The sequence below is a fragment of the Cololabis saira genome, chromosome 19 (genome assembly GCF_033807715.1).
Source record: "Cololabis saira isolate AMF1-May2022 chromosome 19, fColSai1.1, whole genome shotgun sequence".
NCBI classification, from domain to species: Eukaryota; Metazoa; Chordata; class Actinopteri; order Beloniformes; family Belonidae; genus Cololabis; species Cololabis saira.
The window spans coordinates 13,539,162-13,561,662 of NC_084605.1; the positions used below are offsets into that span (position 1 = coordinate 13,539,162).

Below are 22,501 nucleotides of genomic sequence, written 5' to 3' on the forward strand. Positions count from 1 at the left end.
GAAATATCTCAAGTAGATTTTGAGTTCATTCATGGTTTTGCTCCCTGTACCAACGTTATCCAATCCAGGGATGAAGGAGCCAATCTGGGCTGTCATTGGACGAAAGGAGGGGAAGAATCTTATATTGAATAAAAATAAATCAACTTTTGATTTTGTGCACAGCGGCTGTCATAAAGTTTTGTTTTTTTTAAGTTTGGCTGTGTTTAATTTCCTGTTTCTTTACAGTTGTGTATGAGCCAGAAAACTGCAGTTTTTCATTGTTTTAAACTTCTCCTTTTGTGTGATGAAATAGGCCTGATTTCATTCTGCTGGTTGTTCAGCATCATACTGAGCAGTTATAACACCAAAAACTGTCAGTGTCCTAATGTGAGTTGCATATACAACAAATGACATGAACTGATGTGCTATTAACCTTATAGTTAAGCTCTAATATGATTTCTGCATTAAAAAGATGATATTTTTTTAATGTACTCTTTTTCACCGTCTTTTGACAGCTTCAGCTAACATATCTTATCTGTCTTTTGCTTTCAGCCTCAGAAGGGGTTCATAACGGTTCGGTCTGGTGTCCAGCTGCAGTTTTACTCATCAACACAGCATTACTATTTTTATGCAAAAACAAAACAATAAGCAGGATGTCTGTCTACCCTTTACCACAACCTCATCTTTGAAACTGTTGAAACTCCATGAAAGAGAAACTAAATTGAAAAGAGAATTTTCTCAGAAGCAATGATGTTTTCACAAGTTACAACATGCTGTATGAAAGTCTACATAAAAGCAACACGCATCTCCTTCGTATCTCAGCTTTATCTGAATGTCGCTCTATTGTGGTAGTGGTCAAAGTGATGCTATCACATTGTTCAGTGTTCAACAGTCCGTTTGTATTTAAAACATAACTGTGCAAGATGTAAATACATGTTATCTCATTTTTTAAATTGTTTTCACATTTGACCTGTGTGATACACGGTGGTCCGTTTTTCATAACTGCACAACTGAAGGAAAACCCCCGTAAGTCCTTTCATTTTGAGTTTCTGTTAACTGTAACACGAGCTATTTTGTCAGTGTTATCAGGATGAGCCTTACCCTTTTTCTGGCAGTCCAGCAGAGCTGAAATGAGGTGTAACTACTCTTTAATATGTTTGTGCAACATTTTAAAGATGGATCATAAAAACCTGCCTCTGATCTGTGTCCATTTTGATGGAGGCAACAAGAATATAGAAACATTAAGCAGCAGAGCTCTTCGGTGAAATCTGGCCTCCAGCTGATTTAGCCACTGATTCAGCGGCATTTCACAGAAAATGAAAGCATTTTTTTATAGTGTAATCATCATACAGTTTCTTTACTGGTGATTATAAATTCTAAGAAGCTGTAATTAAGTTTACAAAAAGTGTCATAACTATCCACTTCTAGTTTCTCCCTTTCTTTCAAAAGTTTCAAACTCTTTCTCAACTTTCCCTGAAACTATGATCCAACTGTTTATGTGCTGTGCAACGATTTGTAATAAATATACTCACTTACAAAATGCTAGACACATTAAGGAGAAAAATATACAGAAATGAGCATGAGTTCTCATTAACCTTGTGACATGTCTGACTTCTGTTCCTGCATTGTAATCTTTGTGGTTTCACCACCCCTCCACCACTCTTCAGCAGAAAACCAACTTCCTCAACACGACTGAGTATTTGACCAAGCCATTAGCTGTCTGGTCACTTGTATTCGTTAGTCAGTGGGCTGAGCACCCTGGTCTCGGCTGCTTTGTGCAATGAGGGGAGGAAAACAACTGCTTCTCTTTGCAGGTAAGACTGATCAAGTGAAATATGGAGTACAAATAGTAGCAGGGTAGTTACATACTGTACATAAATAGATACATTTTATATATCTTAAATATTTTTTTGATACAGTTACACTCTGACTCTGTGTCAGATGATTTAAAAAACTGCAGTGACCTTTTTTGTGCATAGATATTTACATGACACTGGATGATAATATACATAGTACATTATTTAAAGTACCATCATATAATAATAATAATAATAATAATAATAATAATAATAATAATAATAATAATAATAATAATAATAATAATAATAATAATAATAATAATAATAACAATAATAATAATAATAATAATAATAATAATAAATAAAGGTTCAGTGTTTATTATTTTGAATGTTGCCCTGCACCATCACACCAGGTTGTGCAGACCTTGATGATGAGCCGGTGATGAACCATTCAATTAACCAGGAGCGGGGAAATAATTAAAACATGCAGGGCATCGGGTCTACGTGATTAGAGAACACTGATATATGATATAGAAAAAAAAGACAGAAAAGACGTTTAGTCATCTGAGAGAGGTTCTGAGTAGAGCTGCTGCTCCTCCTTACTGAGACAAGCAATCTGAAGTGGTTCAGACTTCTGGATAGGACATCTCCCAGAGGTGTTTCAGGCATATCCACATGTACAACAAAGCAGTATTTGATTGTATTATTATTGTTATTATTAAATGGTATTATTAAATGTTGATTTTCAATTTTTGTCTACTGTTTCTACAGCATTAATTCTCTGGGTGAAATGTCAGCAAAGGCCAGATGGTAAAACACCCCTCACACTTGTTACAAAGATGCCACTTATCTTCACTTTTACTCAACTGTTCTGTTTCTTATATTGGTAGGATTTTTAATGTATGTTTTTTTGTTGTTATTTTCCCCCTTCTTGCTGCCTTTTTAGTGATCATAAGACCCGATCTGAAAAACTTCTTCAATGGAGACTTATTTTACTTGATCTGTAGCAACAGTGGAAGCACAGTGAAATGGTACTTAAATGATGTTATATTACCAGAGACAAATAATACTCTGAGGAAAGCAGCTGCTTCCCCCGCGGACTCTGGCAAATATGTTTGTGAGAGCGACGGAGCAAAGAGTAACGAGTGCTCCATCACTGTCCACGGTAAAAGAGCAACACAGCTTTAATAATGAGAGGATCAAACTGCCAAAGTAAAGAAAATTGCCATCTGTGTATGTAAATGTATTAATTTACCACACAGAATACACTCCCAGTGCCTCACTCACCATTGAGACAGGCGGACCAGTGATGCCCACAAAGGGTGCTGTTCGTCTGAAGATTGAAAATGAAGATGGTCTTAAGGGGTGGATGTGCAAAGTCAACAGGGGAGAGGAGACCAAAACAGTCAAACTGAAGTTGACAGAAAACTCTGTGAGTTTCGTGTTTCAGCCCACAGAATTGAAGGTCCCCGAGACAATTTACTGGTGTACAAATAGTACTGAAGAATGTAGAAGTAACCAGATCACTCTCTGGACTACAGGTAGGCCTGCCGTTCAGCAGATGCCCCATTGCAGCTCAAACTTCAACACACCAAAACAGATTTTTTTTTGTCTATTTTATCACCAAATACATTCTGCTTTCTCGCAAAACTTTGATCCCTTTATTTTTCTTCTTTGATTACAAAAGTCACCTAATTTAGTCTCTTTTTTCAGATAAGGATGTGATGCTGGAAATGTATCCCTGGCCGGCTGTAGCTGGAGAGAGTCTTACTCTGAGGTGCATCGTTTGGGGCTCGGATCAAGTTAGAAAAAGTGTTTTCTTGAGAAATGACACAGAAATTAGCACAGTTACTGGATCTACCCACACAATTACAATTGTAGATATGTCTGACATGGGGAGATACAAGTGCCATGCCACCTACAGATATAGTGCCCAGACTAGGAAGTTACCACACCAAAAGGATTCGGATACTCAATATCTGTCTGTCCAAGGTATGAATACTTCACCATCAATCTCACTGCATGACATGTCCCTTCCCCATTTGAGTTTACCTACAGTATATCACCTCATTTATTTCATTTCAGTGCCCCCTGTCAGAGCAACACTCTCCAAAGACATGTTGTGCTCTTGCTCATCATGTGGTAATGATATGCCGTATCGCTACTACAAGAAAAACGGCCAGTCGTGGACAATGCTTCCTAAAGACCAGAAACCAGACAGGAGTGGTACTTATCGATGTAGAGCTGTGGGTGAATTCATGAGAACTCTGCCTAGCGCCTCTGTGGATTGTGAGTACCTGTTTCTCATTGCTGACATTGCAACAGTTAGGAACTAGTTTATCTTCATGAAAATTTAAGCTTAGTCTGTGAGAACATTTGTATTATGCATTGGTAACTCACAAGGACCCTCTGAGTAAGCGTCTGAATTTAAAGGTAGTGTCCTTGATTTTGGAGAGCTAGCAAGATTTGAAAGTGGCACCGCCTCTAAGCCCCGCCCCCTCCTCCCCCTCCTAGCTTAAATCATGTAAAAACTCTAACCAATCCGTTTCATTCGGTCCGAATGAAACGGATTGGTCCAGGACCAGAGGCTTGGCAGGGGGGGGAAAGAACCAATCAGATGCCTTCATGCCGCCCACGCCCACTGGAATGTCCTGGAAAACTCGACTCCTGCAAATGCGCGTTACCCAAAGTTTGTGGGGGCGTGGCTTTGGACGGAGCGCTGACGGGAGGGGGAGGAGGGGGCGGGGCTTAGAGGAGGCGCCACTTTCAAATCTTGCTAGCTCTCCAACATCAAGGACACTACCTTTAAGTCACAGTTTGTGACAGATTTAAAGTTTTAACTATGAAAACTGTAGCCGTTTAATGCGCAGGTTTAGCTCTCAATCTTCAGCTATTGTAGGAACTTGGGGTCAGGTAGTCTATAACTGCCTCAGCTTCTGGTTGTTATATTATAAAATAGCAAGTACATGGCAAAACTGCTTCAAATTTGTGTTACTTTTCTCTGTTTCAGATAGTGCTGGAGTACCACTGGTAGGATCTTTGATTGGGATTCTTGTGATCGTGCTGTTGGTTGGTGGAGCATTTGTTGTATATTTTGCGATGAAGAACAGGAGAAACAGCCAAGGTGAGTAACTACTGCTTGTTTTATGTATTCTGAGTGTGTGCTGCAGAAAGCTGCTCACATAAACCATCACATGTGTCTATTGCTAGAGGCAGTTTATGAGGATGTAGGGCTTCAGTTAAGAGGTGAACAAAACTACGAGGAGCTACAGAAGGTCCGTGGGAGAGGGGGCGAATATGACACTCTTCATCCTGAGGCATCGGGGACTGACAGAAAAGGTGAATATGCACCACTGAAAAGAGCTGAAATGCAGGAAGAAGAGTACCACGATCTGGGAGCTCAGGGTGCAACAGGAGGAGATGGGGGTTACGAAGCTCTGCAGAAAAGTGAGATGCAACAAGGAGAGTACCACAGTCTGGGAGCTCCAGGTGCAGCGGGAGGAGGTGGGGGTTACGAAGCTCTGAAGAAAAGTGGGATGCAGGAGGGAGAGTACCAAACCCTTGACGCCAAAAAAAGCACTTGAAGCGGCAGGCAAAGACACAGAAATCAAGATAGTGGAAGGATAACACAAGACAGAAGATATCACACTCTTATATTAAGCTGTAACACAGAATGTTACAGAGTATGTTACAATCAGAAAAGTAGATTTTTGTCAGCCACAGATCCTCTAATAATTGTAGAGAGAAGGAAAAAATAATTATTAGCGAGGATAAATGGTTTCATTGAACAACTGTTTCTGATATTTGATTATATTCATGATATTACAAATAAATATTCCACAAACTGTCTTGACAGGTCACCATAATAGATAAATGTATTGATTTTGTGAAAAAAAAACAGTCAATACCAACAATGAATTTAATAACCAAAGTCTTTTCACAATTTTTCTTTCTTATTATCAGTATTATTTTGAAGCTGTAAGAATAACAAGGTTTCTGTTCTTATTCTTTATTAATTCTGCTTTGATGACATCAGCAGGCTTGTGGCCAAATACACTGTATATGCATTTCCGCATTTCCTATCACTTAAACAACATAAGAAGATCGGGGGATGTTTTCTAACGTGCTCATTATTTTGTTATGACTTGTTTCTGGATTTGAGAATTTGCTAATTAACATTTTGCATTCAGTGCGCAGAAGGAAGAGGATTGTAGGCTTTTAAGTACAATAACATTTTTATTTGTATTATTTTTATTAGGTTCCACTGTAAAAAACTTCGTATGTCGTATGTTGTTTTAAAGGGTTTGCTAAAGATGTTAACGTGTTTATTTAAAAGTTTCTGAATTTATTAAAATGTATTTACATTATGAAATAAAAATGTTTTTATCAGTATCTTTTTTTTTTTTCATTTGGAGAACAGTTCCTCATTCACCTTTGAATTGTTTAAGTATTCAGAGAATAAAATGTTAGGGGTTATAGACATAGACACATCAAGGATAGTTAGCTTGGTCCAAAATGTATCCAGGAGGCAGGCAAATGATAAATGCCAGAATTTCAATAGTTAAAGGAATAAATCAATGAATGTATAGAGTATGGAACAGTCCAAATGACATTCATAACAGTTTTAAAATAAATGAGTTATTAATAATAATTCAAAATGCAGATAAGAAGAGGGAACTAAGGTGGAATACATAAGCAGAAAACTAAATCAGTACTGTTGTGGAAAACCCTATTAAATACTCTTTAATGTGTTCTTTCTCACTAGGTGAATATGTGTACTGAAACTGAGTATGTATAAGTTACCAAGAATAAAACTTGAGAGAGACGTGAGAACTAAAGGATGGAGATCAACTTCAACCGGATATCTGCCCATTCAGTTGTTGTGTGGCAGGATTTCTTTTAAATGATCTTATTACAAAAAAAAACAGTGTGGCAAACTGTTGCTACTCAGGGTCCCTCTCCAGCAAAAGCACAAAAAAGCACAGCAAAGTCTTTTTTTTTTCCACCTATGCCTGGTGAACAGAGCAGAACAGAGCAGCTGCTCAGGCATCTGATGCTCCTCCCTCGGTCCCAACAGCATAAATACTGTAGAAAGGCAGCTGATAACTCAGGTAGTTGCAACTGGTTCCGGCTCTTCTGCAGATTTTTATATGTCTGCAAAAATGTGTAACCAATTGGGTATTCTTCTGTAACCCAAAGGTGTGAATGAAATGTGGACCAATAAGACACATGTGTTTATGTAGGCTCCAGATAAATGGATGGATGCATGAGGCTTTAACTCCATTTAGACTTTTAGTTTGCTTTATAATTAGTCGTGTAGGGGGTACACATTGATTTATGTAATTGTGGCCATATAAGAAAATGATTCAACAGAAAACTATACAGTAGTTTCAACCAAATACTTTTGTAAACCTCACCACTATTTATGCTATTAACCATTACACAGGGAGGTTGTTTTCTGTTGATGCATCATTCTCTCTTCTGATACTTCATTTACAGCTGCATTTACTGCCACATATTACCGATGCAAAAAGCTTCACACAGGATGTAGTGCTGCAGTATTATCATATATCAATGCTGACTCTTTTTTCCCCACCTTCCTCTTCTTTCTTGCTGGCAGACGGATACAGGATAATCTCATTGATTTTGTCACGAGAGCAGACCAGCGAATGTGAATCCCTGAGTGCTTCTCACCAATTAGGGAATGCTGGTGACCTCAGGTTTGAGTGCCATCAATATATGTCTCACTGCTTTAATTCCATTCTCCTTGTACTGATGATGATGAATATTTTGTGTTTGGAGGTGCATTAGGAGTAGCATCAGAGGGGCTTAAGGACTACTTGATGAGTGTCTGAAATGAAGGAAGGACAATTGGTTCAAACACAAAACAAGAACTCTCAAGATAAAATATTTGTGATTATATACTGTATTTATACCAAGACAGCATATGCACAAGCTAAAACCGAATATTGAAATTTAACAATGGCAGCCATACGCCAGCATAAACTGCCAGAAATACCTACAAGTACTGAACATAACATAACACCTCTAGGTTTTATTATGCAATATTTCCACTAGTACATAAATTGTATACATGTTTAGTTTATAATTAAAACATCTAACAATAAATAAATGAAAAAAAGACAGAAAAAGTAAAAATCCTGAGCATTAAAAGTGAATCTAGTGCTAATCACCACTGTGTGAAAATGTATAATCCCATGACCTACAACAGGAAGATATTTTTATTCTATACCTCATTTAAAGAAATAGATACATTTCAACTTCTGCTAACAAATAATAAAACTAGCTGCTCGTGTGCAGGGAAATGTCATTGTTTTATTAGCCTTTTAATTGTTCTTGGATCAATTGCATTAAAATAAAAGCAAGAGTTGTGAAAGTTGACATTTTTTCATGTTGGAGCTCATAGTGGTGACTGCTTCTCTGTAATCTAACTCTGATAAAAACCATTGGACACTAGGATATCATTGATAAATCATGCAGAGCAAAATGAAGATGATGGCTTTGGAAGAAAGCCATCTCAGAGAAGGGTCTTGGAGAAAAAGAAAGTCTAAACTTAGAAACAAAATCAGCACTACAGTGTTACTTTGATACACATACTTCAAGTCTTATATGAGGCATAATTATCAACAGTGTTTCAGCTGGCACACATGCCAGAGATTAATGAATTTTATGTTTGTTTCATTGTTTTGTTTTGTGTTTTTTATTGCTCAAATAAATATAAATTCCATCTGCTTCAAAGAAATCTGAGAGTATAATGTTTGCAGGTGTTCAATAACTTTCACAGTGAATAAGTACACCAATACTACAGAACAAAATAGTTTTTTGTATTGGCACAATGCTTTTTTTTAATGTGTGCAGATTAAGGACTAAAAATGAACACTGTTTTATCTGAGAACCACCTTGTTTTAACTTCAGAAGAGGCAATGTACTCTTCTGCGGGTTTCAGCTACTCATCCTGCAAGAGAAAACAGAACTGTTCATCTAACAGAAATGTGTGGGTGTGACATCAGTGTGTTTCCAAGAATTTGCAGTCTTTAATGACTCATAAATAAACAAGAGGCATAAAAATTAATACCAATCCTGACAGTTAATACAGTCATTTCTAGAATTATAAACATTAAAGCAGCCTTTCTCAACAGGGGTGTCGCGGCACCCTGGGGTGTCCCCTGACTGCTTTAGGGGTGTCCTCAAAAAATTACCTATTCTGACATTTCATATATAAATATATGAATGCATACATAAATACATTCTTTTTGCCTATGAATGAATAAATAAATAAATAAGATACTGTATTTTGACGACCATTAGGCGCAGATAAACGTCTTGTTTTTTTTTTTAAATGTGCCAGTGCCCAATGACGCAATGCGCCCATTGTATTATTGTAAGGCGGACGTAATTGAGGCCACCATGAGAAGTTAAAGGTGGAAGGGGGGCGCGTGAATCACCCGTGGTTTGCGGACGTGTTAGAGACCATCATCATTAGAGACCAGCTGACTTTCGACATCCCGGTGAATCACACGGTGGAGAGGACGGGGACCAGCACGGTGACGATGAGAAGTCATCCTTCACTGTTGTGCTTGCCTGCACGCTGATGGACAGAAACTATGGTGATATTTAAAAGAAAGATTTTGCCTTTCCAGCTGGAGTTATTATAAAGGCAAATGAAAAGAGCTGGATGGATGAAGGGATGATGATCGAGTTGCTGAGGCAGGTCTATGTAAGGTGACCCGGTGGTTTTTTCCACACATCACCCTCGCTGCTGATCTGTGACTCTATGCGCGCCCGTCTCACAGACAATGTAAAGAAAGATGTGAAAGAAGGAACGTTGTGCTGGCTGTTATTCCGGGAGGTCTGACGAAGGAACTCCAACCGCTGGACGTCGGTGTGAACCGGCCGTTCAAAGTGAAGCCTGAATTATGGTTCCGCGTTAAATCGACGCAGAGCCTACGCCGTAGGGTACGCCGTAGGCTACGCGGCGACGCGCACCGTACGTGCGCGTTATATGCATTTACAGCGATGCAGTGTGGTTTTTAATTATATTTTACTCTGATTTTATTCACTTTTGAAAGGTGTCATGACTGAAAAAAGGTTGAGAAAGGCTGCATTAAAGAAACACACGCCAGGCCTCCAACAAAGATTGCAGGACTGTAGATTCCTAAAACACTCAGGGGGCACAATTGCAAACACACACAAACACACATTTTACATGTTCTAATGTCTTCACCTCCACTGTGGAGTGTCTTTGAAATCAGTTCACTTGTTTTAAAAGAGTCAGACTTGGTGAGGATCGTCCCATCCTGCACTTCATGCTTCCAAAGTGCCTTTACAACTGTTGGGATACTGTTCGTGCCTCCCTACAAGGTGTTGTGAAGAGGATCTGCCGGTTCTATGTTAACTCTCGCTCGGCCTCTCCTCCGTAGAGGTAATTGTTGGTCCCAGCAGGCTGCACATACTCCTCAGTTTTATCCCAGTCCGAGACCCAGCCTCCTCCCCCTCCCCCGTTTGGATCCGAGGCCTGGTTCGTGGCTCCGTAACCCCCTCCCCCAGTGGTGCGATACAGTTCCTCCGTCTCATTCGCAAGCTCGTCCTCATCCAGGATTCCACATTTCTCTTGGCTCGTTTCCTCCGGCTCAGCCCAGGCTTGCTTCTCTCCGGATGCAAAGAGGCCTACAACATTCACAGAAACTCAATCAGTTCATCAATGCACTTGATCAATGATGAGTTTCATTCCGGACCAAGAATAGTTCTCAGAAATACACTCGATACATTTTCTGAACAACACATTTCAGCAATGCTGAACATAAACATCTTATTGCTCGGAAAATAGTGAAATGATACCAACCATAAAATATAACACCTCCATAATGAACGAGTGAAGCAATGAGGAACACACCCTGCCACTCCTCCCGAGTCTAACAAAGACAGACATGAAAAATATAAGAAACAAAATAAACATGAAATGGATTTTGGAGTTGAATTCACAGATCTGTACATGCACTGTGCTTTAAAAATGAAGATGACATCAAACTCCATGTCAGCATTAAGAAGTCAAACAAGAAGGAAGCCTCACAGAGGAAGTGATTCTGCAAATGTCTTAAATAACCACAACATTTTCCTAACCAAACACGATCATGCCGTGGCTGTGTCGGTATACAACATTGTATTTTAAGTGGACATTTGAAAGTTGGTTCTCACCTTATGTTTGGTCATGGCACCAACTATGAGTGGGCAAACCATGCCAGACAGAGTCCCCACTCCGTTGGAGATGCCCATGAGAATACTAGCATATCGTGGTGCGATATCCAAGTGATTGACATTGAAACCTTGGCGAAGAATGATAAGTGTTATTAGCATCCATTTCCACAATAAGTGTCCAACATCTATTCATTTGCAACCAAAATTTGTTTCCAAGAACACAGTATATTTCACCTGAAATTGCAAAACCTGAGAAACCCACAGCCAGTACCAGGAATGTAATAGCAATGCCTTTTGTGTGCGAGAATCCCACAACAAGCAGCAGAGTGGCCTCCATCCCAAACCCTGATGCAGGTGAGAGAAAATAAACAACAATCCATGAGTTTAAAATGCTTTTTTTGTTTCAGAGTAAGATTTTAATTTCTACTATTCAAGTAAAATGCATTTTGGTTTTCTTTTTGTAAGATGTGGTTGTTTGAGCAAAATGTAGCTGTTTATCAGCTTCCCCGTATAGTCATCATTTATTTCTTGGAACTGCTTACACGCATCAGCTCAAATGTATTTAACATTTGAATTAAGATTAGATGACTAAGCTGGGCAACTGCTTTCAAATTGTGTTTTAATTTGCAAAAAAATGTAATCAGACCATAAATCAACTTCACATGGTAAGGACCAGCTCTCAGGACTTAATGTATGAACAGGAACCCTGCACTGAAAAGACTAATTTCTAAAGAAGTTAAAAAATGCTTGTTTAAATAATATTAGGAGACTATTTTATACTATTTTATAGTTTTAAGAATTATAGTCAAGGAAATTTTCCTTACCTCATTTGCAAAGATACTTTTGCTTGAAATAGGATCATTTTGGCTAGATTCATGAAACAGACTTATTTCTCTTGTGGGCCCTCAGAAGAAAGTCTCCCTTCTGGTTTTTGGTCTTAACTGATCATTGAGCTTTAAACACTCCAAATTTCTATCTAACTTCAACTATTTGGCAATCTGGCATTACGTTTGACCTCCAGGAAATTAAAAGCAGAGTTTGTGATCCCTTAAACACCCACTACAGCTCCTGTGGTATATGTATTCATTTTTTTTTATCATTTCATCCATTTAGTTATTGTCTTACCTCCACAGTTCATTAGTTTCCTGACATTGGTTGTGCTCATGATGTGATTGCAGCGTAAATAGTCAGCGAGTTGACCACCGATGGGCACAATGATGGTCATAACCAGATGGGGAAGTGCAGAAACAATGCCCACCTAGATGTGATAGAGAAAAATACATACAAAACAAATAGCCTACTGTAAGATCTCTGGATCGGGTCCATCATGGGTGGGGGAAATAAGTGTTTTGCGGGAACTTGCTTCCCCATGCAGAGCCTTTCAACCACGTTTGTAATTTTTTTTATTACCTTACTAATCTCGAATCCAAACACCTCCTCAAAGTATGCAGGCTGGCTGATGAGGAGCAAGTAGAAGGTCCAGCTTCGGCAGAAATTAGCCACAATGATGGCGTACACCGGCATGGAGGTGAAGAAGGCCCTCCAGGGTGTATTGAACTTCTGTAAGACAAACATGTGTTACCAGAATATAGCATCAACCGATTATTCAGAATATTTTCACTTAAATAACCATGCATCAAAAACTATAGTACAGTCATCACTAATGGGGTGGTGACAGAAGAAGTTTTGTGTTGGTGTGCTTGAATGAGAAGACTAGAGATCTGTTTCTGAATCTTTCTGCGGTGGTTTCATCATGATGCACTATCTGCATATTTGACTCAGCACATGTTTGAATACCATCCTACATGCTTCATCTAAATCTAAATATAACCACATTCTGTTAAAGTGTTTTGGATACAACAAGAAAAGATCCCACACATGCAGTTGGAATGACTTGTAATTCTAGATACTTCTGTACTTCAGCTGTCGTGATGGGATTCAGTGCCTGAATAACACAGAACCTGATTATTTTGACGCCTTCACTAACCGTTATTGCCTGTTGAGCAGTGGCGCCAATGCTATCTTCAATATATTTCCTCTCTTCATCAGTGATGGTGGGGTGGGCTTCTGGACTCTCGTATGACACCAGGATCCAGAAGCAGTACCACATAACTCCAAAAGTTCCTAGAGGTAAAAGAAAACAAAGAGACTGGATAAAAGAGAGAAAACTGGATAAAAGGTCAAAAGGAACCATCTGCAAAGAAAATTGTGACTGTAAACCTGATACACAGCTGAAGGAAAAGTTCCACTTCACATGCTGGCATTTTAAGTTCCTGAATCTTCTAGAATTTTTCTAGATTTCTGCAACAATATTAATTAAAAACTCATCTGTTTTTTATTGAATTACTGAACGTGAAAGTGAGACAAAAATATTATGCTTGACTGCAAGTTTTCTGAGGACATTCATCGATGAAAATATAACTGAAAAGAGAAAAAGCAAAAGTATCTTCAATTTCCTCTCTAGACTGTTTATTAGTGTCGAAATGAAGGAGTTTCACAACCTTTTTTAGCCAAAATGCAGACATGCTGTGTAGCACAGACTTGAACAATTCTCTCCTCTTCTGTTTAAATGTGGTTCTTGCACACACATCCGACTGTCATCCAGCTGTGCTCTTCCAGATACTTAACAATGGATCACTTTCCATAAAAAAAAAAAAAAGACTTTAATTTTGGTTTTCTCTGTTTGACTGGATTATCCTCATTTACTCTTAGATAAGGATTGCTGATGGTTCTTTTGGTCACACTGATGCAAAAACGTTGAGAAATCCAAAAAGTTCAAACTCCTAACTACCATTTTCATCTTGAATAAACATAAGCAATAGGAGGATAATTGTGAAGAATATTTTTATTTGTTGGTTGTGGTTTTCCTGTTCAGGTTTCCTGTATCAATACGTGTTTACTTGGTTGCTGTTACAGTTAAGCCTACATGTCAAAGCCCCAGCAGCGTCATCATTTTGTTTGCTTTTGTAGAAAGAAGGTTTCTTTACCGTAAACGTAGAAGACAGATGACCAGCCTGAGTACTGGACAAGGATTCCGGCCAAAGGCATGGCAATCACAGCCCCTGCATAGGAACCTAAAAAAGGAACATTTGGTTTCACATCTGCTCTAAAAATGTCCAAAAAAGTAGCGTAACAAGCTGGTTCAAACATAAATGATGCATCTGATTGATTACCAGACTGAGGATGAGTCATTTCCTAGAATTGACTTTTCAACTTTTTGTTTGGGCTCTCATCATGGCCAAATTTGATAATAAATGTACCGGTACTTCATAGTGCATATAAATGTCTAATTGTTTAAGGACAGTGACGGATGGATGCAGCAAAGGTGTACTCACCACAAAAGGCTGTTGTGGCCAGGCGACTTCTCTCAAGAGGCGGCGCCCACTTGGCCCAAATACCATGACAAGCCGGATATGAAACGCCCTGCATGATAAGGTTTGAATTTACATTGTGTTATATTATCTCAAATACTCTCTGCAGGCAAAAGTCTGGTAATTTTATTTAAATAAGAAGGAAGTAACACACCTCTACAAGACCTTGAAATATCCTGACAATGATAACGCAGCCAAAGTGCATCCTTGCTGCTGAAGGGATGAGCATGTTCAGGCAGGATGTGGCCACTATAGCAAAGCCAAACACTCTGCAGGAGACAGAAAACATCAGAACAACGGGAATCATTGTGTGTATGCGTGCGTGTGTGTGTGCGTGTGTACAGTTCACAGTACTGATGATGAACACACCTGTTTGCTGCAAACTTTTGGCAGATGAACCCTCCAGGTATTTGGGTAACTATATATCCCCAGAAGAAAGAGCCATGGATCATTCCCACTGTTTCTGGATCCCAGTCAAACTGTGCTTTCTGTTTGAAAGGTGACTTAAAGTGATTAAACTGTACACACACTGGGTAAGACAGAAGGGCAGAACAAAAAAGGAGGCGCGCCACTGACACCTAGTGAACAATCATCAGTACTCTTTCACATCTTTTAAGATTAATTAAAAAACACATCTCTTGTTGGACCAGACAGTTTCAGTCTTCACCAAGAAAATTTGCAACATAAATTATATTTCTATAAAACCAATCTAGAAGATATTTCTTTGTGTATTTCCCATTGAAATGATGAGGATCATGCCTTAAATATCACTTTGTGCTGTTGCATCAGGATTTGTTTGATTGTATGTCTCACAGCACATATGGTGTCTTGGCATAGCTCTTATTGCAGCTCACATAACAGCTCACTGTTATGGCTCACTGATAGATGTGTGATGTGTCCACACATGACCTTGTTCAACCTTGTCACCGCAGAGAAAGACTCACTCACCACTACGACCTCCTTGTTGTTTTTGAAGATGGTGTGGCTGTTGACCATGCTGACGATGGCCACGCCCAAGTTACACCTGATACCGAAGGAGATGCAGAAACCCAAACCAGAGAGGATGGCAATGATGTAGCGCCGGGGAAGGCCGAAGCACGTGCAGTCCACCACGGGCATCTCCTTCTCCTGCACCAGCTCTGGTCGTCCTTCTGCGGACAGCTCAATGGTCTCGCCATTTTCCTGCTTTTTCTCAAGCGCTCTGCAAGCAGGGGATTGGAAAAAGAGAGTATTCTTAAGTTCACATTGTCGTAGTCTAAGAAAATGTATGCACTAAGTTGTCTTTAAAGCAGATTTTGGAAATGAAGGTTAATTCACTGGAAAATTTGAAGGAAAATAATCTATATGGCCCTCCCCTTTCTCTCTGCTGTGCCTCTGCTCTGGTTCAAAAGCCCCTTCTTTGCAGGGTAGGGTAGCTATATTGTATTGTACATGTAACAGCTGTAGCAGTGGCAGTGAATGAAGCTTTTAAGACTTCCTAGGCTCTGATTGGGTGTTTCCTCTTGTATCACTCGCAGAAAGTGGGCAGAGTTTACTAATTTAGCTCTTTTAGGGGAAGAGCATTGTTGCACATTGTATTAGAAGCACAAGGAGGAGTCATAGATACCTGATTTTGACTCAGGACATAGAGACAGTTTCACCAAATTTTGCAAAAATGTATTTTTGTCATAGACTAGTTCCATTTTAAACAATTATTGAACCCTTAACAACTCCAAAGTTTTTGTTTACTTCACTATATACTGTCCATTTTCTTTCAGAATCAGCAGACCGTCGGTGACCTGAAGGTTTTCCACTATTTTCCTGCCACAGTGAAACAAGATCCTGCTCTAAAGTGCTTGTTCACTGCTTGCTTTAGCTTGATAAAAGCACATGGATCTAGATATTCAGACAGTCTTTCTCCTTGTCAATTGACTGGTAGCTCCAAGCCTTAACAAGACGCAGCCAGCACAGATGTCAGCCTCCCTCCACTGAGGCTTGCTGAAAAAGCTTTGACTCATCCTGTCTTCTCAAGGTGTTAATATACTGTGTATTTTTGTTTCACAAACTTTCATCTCCTGACAGCACTGGGCTGCACTGACAGAAGGAGTGTAGCAGAAAAAGAGGAGAATAGTGATAAAAGGAACAAGTGCCTCGTCTCTTGTAGCTGCCTGCTGAGAAAGCTTTAGATACAATAACCTCCAGCAGCCTTCAGTCTAGCAGACATCAAATCTGCATCTATGTGCAGCAGCCATGTTTGAACATGACACGTGCAATGCAGACTTCTCAGATCCGAGTGGAACAGCAGGAGAGATGGATGAAGATACAGCACCTTTCATATCACTGCTGTTGTTATGGATGCACTTCACTGTATAAGATAAAAATACACACCTCAGGGGTATTCAAAATGGCCCCCACACTCGAAATTTTTAAATCTTGTTTTAAAACGTGTTTTTATTCTTTGGCTTTCAATCCAGCATGAGAGTTGTGTGAGTTGTCTCTGTCCTGTCTTTTATGTTGTCTGTCTGGTGTGTTTTTATTTCATGCTTTTATGTGCTCTTATCTATTTTACTCTGTTTTTAGTTTTTTTACTATTTTATTATGTCTTGCTTTACTCATTGTGCAGCACTTTGGTAACCTTGTTGTTTTTAAAATGTGCTATATAAATAAAGTGGATTGGATTGGGTATTCATCTGCCAAATACAACCTATGTATAATAGCTTTGTCATATGAATACAAACATTATGACACACGCACATATGCAGGAACTCTGCATTCTTGCAGACAAGAAAGCATTTCTAGATCTTTATAAAATAATGTTATTTTACTGTATTGTTGTGGATTCTTAAATACATCACATAGAAATATATCAAATCACAAATATATGTGTTTGTGTCAAAAAGCCTTCATATAAAAGTTAACAGTAATCAAGTTGGAAAAATAACAACTTCACAATTGTAAAACATATGCACACTTTTAGTTACTCTGAGCCTTTCCACAGGGGGTTCAAAAATCTTCCACAGAGATAAGGTATTAATGATTCTCTCTGATAAATTATTAATAGAGTATCTCTGGCTCTCTGGACTATTTTTGTCTGGGTGGGCCCCTCTCATCATTCTTCCTGTCTCCTCTTTATCTTTACCCTGCATCTACTGTCAGCTCCCCTGACTCACGCACAAGCTCACACATAATTCACAACATTTGTTTGTTCCTTAACACCAATTTACATCCTTGCAACCAGGTGACATCCATGTGGAGTTTCATTCTATTTATTTTGTTTAGATGGAAATTATTTCTTAGCATTTACACTATCTGTTGTAGTGACTTTTCATGACTGACACTGCTTTCAGGAAAATCCGTTGTAATCCTTAAAAGCTACATGACCTTCTCCTAGGTGTTCTTGTCACGGCTTGCAGAAGCCTCGACAGAGCCATTCAACCCAGCTGGAAACCAGTGGAGTTTTGAGATAAGATGGTATGTTATAAACCTGAACTGGTTTTACCCCCTGTGCTCAGGGAAACCACTTAGTTTTCTTCACGGCTTAATCTCTTAATTTATACCAACACAAAATGCCAGAGCAGTTCATCTGAGGAGTTCAGATTTGGGTAAACAGCTTTAAATGACTGATTGGGTAGAAGTTGAACAGAAGCTGCAGATAGCTGTCAAAGATGAAGAGACACTGGGAAGAAGCACCTGCTCAGTCTGTAAAGACAATATGACATAATATAGCAATTTTGAAGGATGATAGGAGATTGCTGTTGAGAACCTATGATGAAGCAAACATGATTGAGTATGAACTCAGGAGAAAAAATATATATAATGACTTACAAAAACTGTTTGCATGCCAATAATATATCTATATTGTACATGTAATGATAAAACATTGGTTTGGAGCTGCTTATTACGGTAAAAGGTTCTTACAAACAAGTAATGCACAAAGTGTACATTCGCTGGCTACTTTAATGGCTACACTTGGTATGGCTAATAAAGTGTGGACTGAGAATGTTGCCTGGTTGGCATCGACCGGTGCCCATTACGCACAGCACGTGCGTAAAACGGAAATAACATCTTTTTGTGCAGCTGGGGGGCTTTTCGCCGTAGGTCGACTGATCTAATCCTGGTTGGGAGAAGGGTGGGGAGTGGTGGTGGAAGATGGGTGGGGCACACCTACACACGATGACGCGCTCCGGGCTACTTAGAGGCAGAGGGAGAGGTGGCCCAGGTGTACGGCCTGGAGGGATTTACTGGGCCGACAGCTTGGAAGAGGAGATTCTATTTCTGGAGAGGATTTAAGTGTTTAGACGCTGCATCAAATCCCGAGAGAGAGAAAGGGGAGCTTCTCGGGGAGCGTTCAGACCACCGGCCAGGATCCTTATTGCGCCTCACTTTAACGCGCATTTCTGCAAGTCATTGTCACGGGAGTTTGTTGCAGGAAAGTATGCAAATGTGCATATCCAAAACGCACCCCCGTGTCATAAATGTCATATTCTCTCACGCATTCCAACCTTGATCCTCCCTGAGACCTTTCTTGCTTTTCATCATTTCAACATATAAATGTGCAAAGGAGCTATGTTGAAAAATAATTACAGTCCTCTCAAGGTTACTGTCCAATAATGACCGGCCTGACAGGCCTCTGGGACCTGGGTGAAGCTTAAGACACAATTACCCCTTGAAAAACTTTATCAAGTATCATGCCATTTGTAGTATATAAGGTTGAAACTGGAATATAAAAGTTGCTGCTCAGTAATACAACTTTAAATAAAAAAATAAATAAGAAAAAGACACAAAATGCAACAATCGCAGAGCTTTAGTAATTTGATAAGGTGACACCACTGCAGACAGGATTGGGAGAAATAGATCCAGCTATTGATCCAACGGTTCGTCTTACACAGATAGGACGGTTCTAAAATGAAACTTGATTCTCTTCTGCTGCTCCTTTGAAATAATGAAAGGGTCCTCTAATTTGCCCGAGAAAGATATTTACTGTTGTCTGAAACAGATGTGCCAGATTATCCAGTCTCGTGGACATCTTGATCTTCTCCTTTGCTCTTATCTTCTCAAGATAATCAGTCAAACTCATGTTTCAGCAGCTGTAACTTCCCTCCATCGACGCATATAATATACATGTTTTGTCTAACATCAGTTTTTCACGAGACAGTTCATCCTTATTGAATTTACATACCCGTATATTTTCCCGAGAGTCTTGGCTGCCACGGCCTTGAACCTGTCCGGCCGGATCTCCATCCTCACGACCCCAGGACCGGATCAATGTGCAGACTTTGCGCGCCCCTGTCTGAGCGCACAGCCTTCTTCTTTGTCTCGTGTCTCTTAGTCACATAAGTGAAAACAACTAAAAGATTTTTTTTTTCTTTGGATACTCAGTTGCCAGCGTCCTTGACCACAAGTGTCGGAGTCTGTATTTGGCGACAGTGGTTGTCCCGGGATTAATTGTACTTTAAACCCCTATAATAAACATGTTCATTCCAAGTTTGCCAGTCCTTGATGAAAGTCCGGACGAACGTGTTCATCCCCTCTGCTGTCCGTGTGGGCTCAGCCGGCTCCTCGGACAACTTTCCACGGGATTCATGGTCAAACAGTGTCTCTGTCCGTGGTCCTGAAAACAGATTACTGCCGCCTGCGCGTTAATCTCCCCAAGTGTGTGTAGTGAGTGGATGATAGCATGTCACTTCCTTCCACGCAGCCCGGCTTTTTAAGCACCGACTTTTCAAGCAAAGGCTATTCTTGGAGCACACGAGCCTTGAATGGAGAGACTCGATACTGTCCAATCGAAGCATAATAACACAACTCCCAGAAATGTCTAAAACGAGCTGGGCAAGCTGCCCTGGAGGGATTGATAGTGATGGTGGGCTGGGCTACCGTATTGTAGATTTAAATTTAATTATAAATAGCGCATGTGTAAGCTTAACATAATGGTTTAACAATATCACATTTTTTCAATATGGTGGAAGATTAAATTCTTTTTGACTAGTACACTCCAAATACTAAAGTCCTGGTGAAATTATTGATCAAGACACTTTAACATTAATTTTTTAACATTATTAAGCAGGTGTGCAGTTTTCAAAAAGGCTAAATAGAAATGTTGTGTACCTATAATTTGGTTTATGGTCTTTTCTGCAAATATCTTGTCAGTTTTGTCAGTTCTTCAATTACGTAAGGTTTGGCCAGATAGAAACAGCAAAAAACAATCAAAACATCAACAAGGTACAATGTTTGTTGTTGTTTTTGTTTTTCTAACAACTTTTAATAGCTCAAAAGTTAAATGTGTTGATGTTCTGAAGGAAATATCAACACTTTACATCAGATGCACAAAATAACACAAACTCCTTTTTTAATTAACAATTAATTAACCTAGATTATGCTTTCATCATTACATGATGGTAACTAGTTGTTGATTCCTTCCTTGTTTCCTTGTAAATAAGCAAAAATATTTTCAAAAACTCTACAGTGAAATTTTTACCTTTTCTACAATTAACACAAAAATCAAACAACTTATAACTCAATATAAAAATTTTACATTTCTCTGATATTTGTGGTCTGTCAATTACATAGTCCACCAGAAAAGAAAAAAAAAAGTCTGAGGTGAGATACCATATGTGTGTGTGTATGTATGTATGTATGTATGTATGTATGTATGTATGTATGTATGTATGTATGTATGTATGTATGTATGTATGTATGTATGTATGTACGTACATACATATATATACATACATATATATATACATACATATATATATATATATATATATATATACATACATGTGTGTATATATATATTTCATCTTCAAAGTTTCCTCCATTTAATAATTGAAATGGAGGAAATATAAAAAAATGTGTGGAATTAATTACATAATTACAGACTATATTGAACAATATGTAGATAGTTTAGTTTATTTGCTGGCTTTTGTCTACCAATGCGATGTTCTCCTTCTCTCCTACAGCAAAGAAAACCTCTCTGTATATTGTTTCCCTTGCAGTTTTCTCTCTGATTTGCTGGTTGTAAGGGGATGCTAAAGAGGGCTTTCATTCTTTTTGTCATAAAAAATGAGTGACCACCACAACAACCCCCATATATTCCATATATTAATGGTTAATAGCAAGTTTGGTAAAACCCAAAGCCACATATATATGCATTAATATGGTCATATTAGCACTTCCTTAATTATTCTCAAATCTGTATAACTGTTTCTTATGTTTCTTCTGTGTTTCTCCATTTCTATTTCTGCTAAGCTCATTTAATTTCTACATTTATTAAAAAGTGTCCAGCTGGCATGTGTACATGTGATTGTACACATGAGGGTTTTTATTGTTTTTATCATTTTTGTTGACAACCAGAATGTTTTCAAATCAATCTGTAAGATGACCACTTGTCAAAACTTAAACTTGGGAATCACACTGAACCCTATGTTGCCTCCGAACAGATTCATCAGCGTTTGAGTGTAGGGACAAAAGTATCACATAAAGTATAGAGTTTGTATACACAACAAGAGGCCAGTGTGGAGGTTTGTGAGTTACAAACATTGTAAAGTGCTTTGTGAAGCCTTGTCAAAGACAAAGAAAGAAAGAAAAAATTGAAAAATCATTTTCACACACATCGTGGAGTGTTGTGAAAATGTTTTATGCAGCTGGAGATTTATCCACATTTGATGATTCAGTCTCCCTAAAAAGTCTTAATCTGTAATTTGTTCTGATAAGTTACACAAATACAGAATTTTGCTTATAAAGCTATCTTTTCATGGACATTTTATGGTTTTCATTTGTGTCCATATTAACTATCGACCAATTTAGTCAATGTCAATGATCAGTGACGATTATTAAAAGCAATAAAATGGCAATTTGGCTGTTGGATTATTTGTCTAATTCCAATATTTCTCATTATTAATAATAATGATAATAATAATAATAATAATAATGTGATTACATTTTGCTAATATATGAAAAATGTGTGGATTCCCATTTTACATACATAATCATATTTCATCTATCCTTTTTTTATTCTTTCATATGTGTGATATATATTTGTACATATAATTATAGCTCTGCTAGTCTGTTTTAATGTTATTTTGTTGCTCCAGTTTGGTGATGCAGTTCACTTCAAAACTAAAAAGACTTGAAGAACTCGGTGGGAGGCGAACTGTT

At 38.7% G+C, this 22,501-nt stretch overlaps 2 protein-coding genes across 4 annotated transcripts; one reads left to right on the forward strand and one right to left on the reverse strand.

Moving 5' to 3' along the window:
- Positions 1-1,723: 1,723 nt before the first annotated feature.
- LOC133418930 (uncharacterized) lies at positions 1,724-6,098 on the forward strand. 2 transcript variants are annotated; one of them, XM_061707841.1, is made up of 8 exons: positions 1,724-1,793; positions 2,550-2,588; positions 2,725-2,943; positions 3,041-3,319; positions 3,492-3,770; positions 3,864-4,067; positions 4,789-4,902; positions 4,989-6,098. In XM_061707841.1, the coding sequence occupies exons 1-8, from the start codon at positions 1,760-1,762 to the stop codon at positions 5,360-5,362; spliced, it is 1,542 nt and encodes a 513-aa protein (XP_061563825.1). In that variant the 5' UTR covers positions 1,724-1,759; the 3' UTR covers positions 5,363-6,098. The 2 variants fall into 2 exon arrangements, with proteins under 2 accessions (XP_061563825.1, XP_061563826.1); XM_061707842.1 differs by having other exon boundaries at positions 4,995-6,098.
- Positions 6,099-7,704: 1,606 nt separating this feature from the next.
- Positions 7,705-20,011, reverse strand: LOC133418929 (vesicular glutamate transporter 1-like). 2 transcript variants are annotated; one of them, XR_009770494.1, is made up of 14 exons: positions 19,524-20,011; positions 15,314-15,566; positions 14,735-14,853; positions 14,520-14,634; positions 14,330-14,417; positions 13,982-14,068; positions 12,982-13,118; positions 12,405-12,554; positions 12,120-12,252; positions 11,229-11,339; positions 10,995-11,122; positions 10,642-10,711; positions 9,914-10,466; positions 7,707-8,926 (listed from the first exon to the last, which is right to left on the reverse strand). XR_009770494.1 is itself a non-coding variant. In XM_061707840.1 (13 exons), exons 1-13 carry the CDS (start codon positions 19,583-19,585, stop codon positions 10,186-10,188), a joined length of 1,734 nt encoding a protein of 577 aa, XP_061563824.1. In that variant the 5' UTR covers positions 19,586-20,011; the 3' UTR covers positions 7,705-10,185. The 2 variants fall into 2 exon arrangements, 1 of the variants encoding a protein (XP_061563824.1); XM_061707840.1 differs by having other exon boundaries at positions 7,705-10,466.
- Between the last annotated feature and the right edge of the window lie 2,490 nt (positions 20,012-22,501).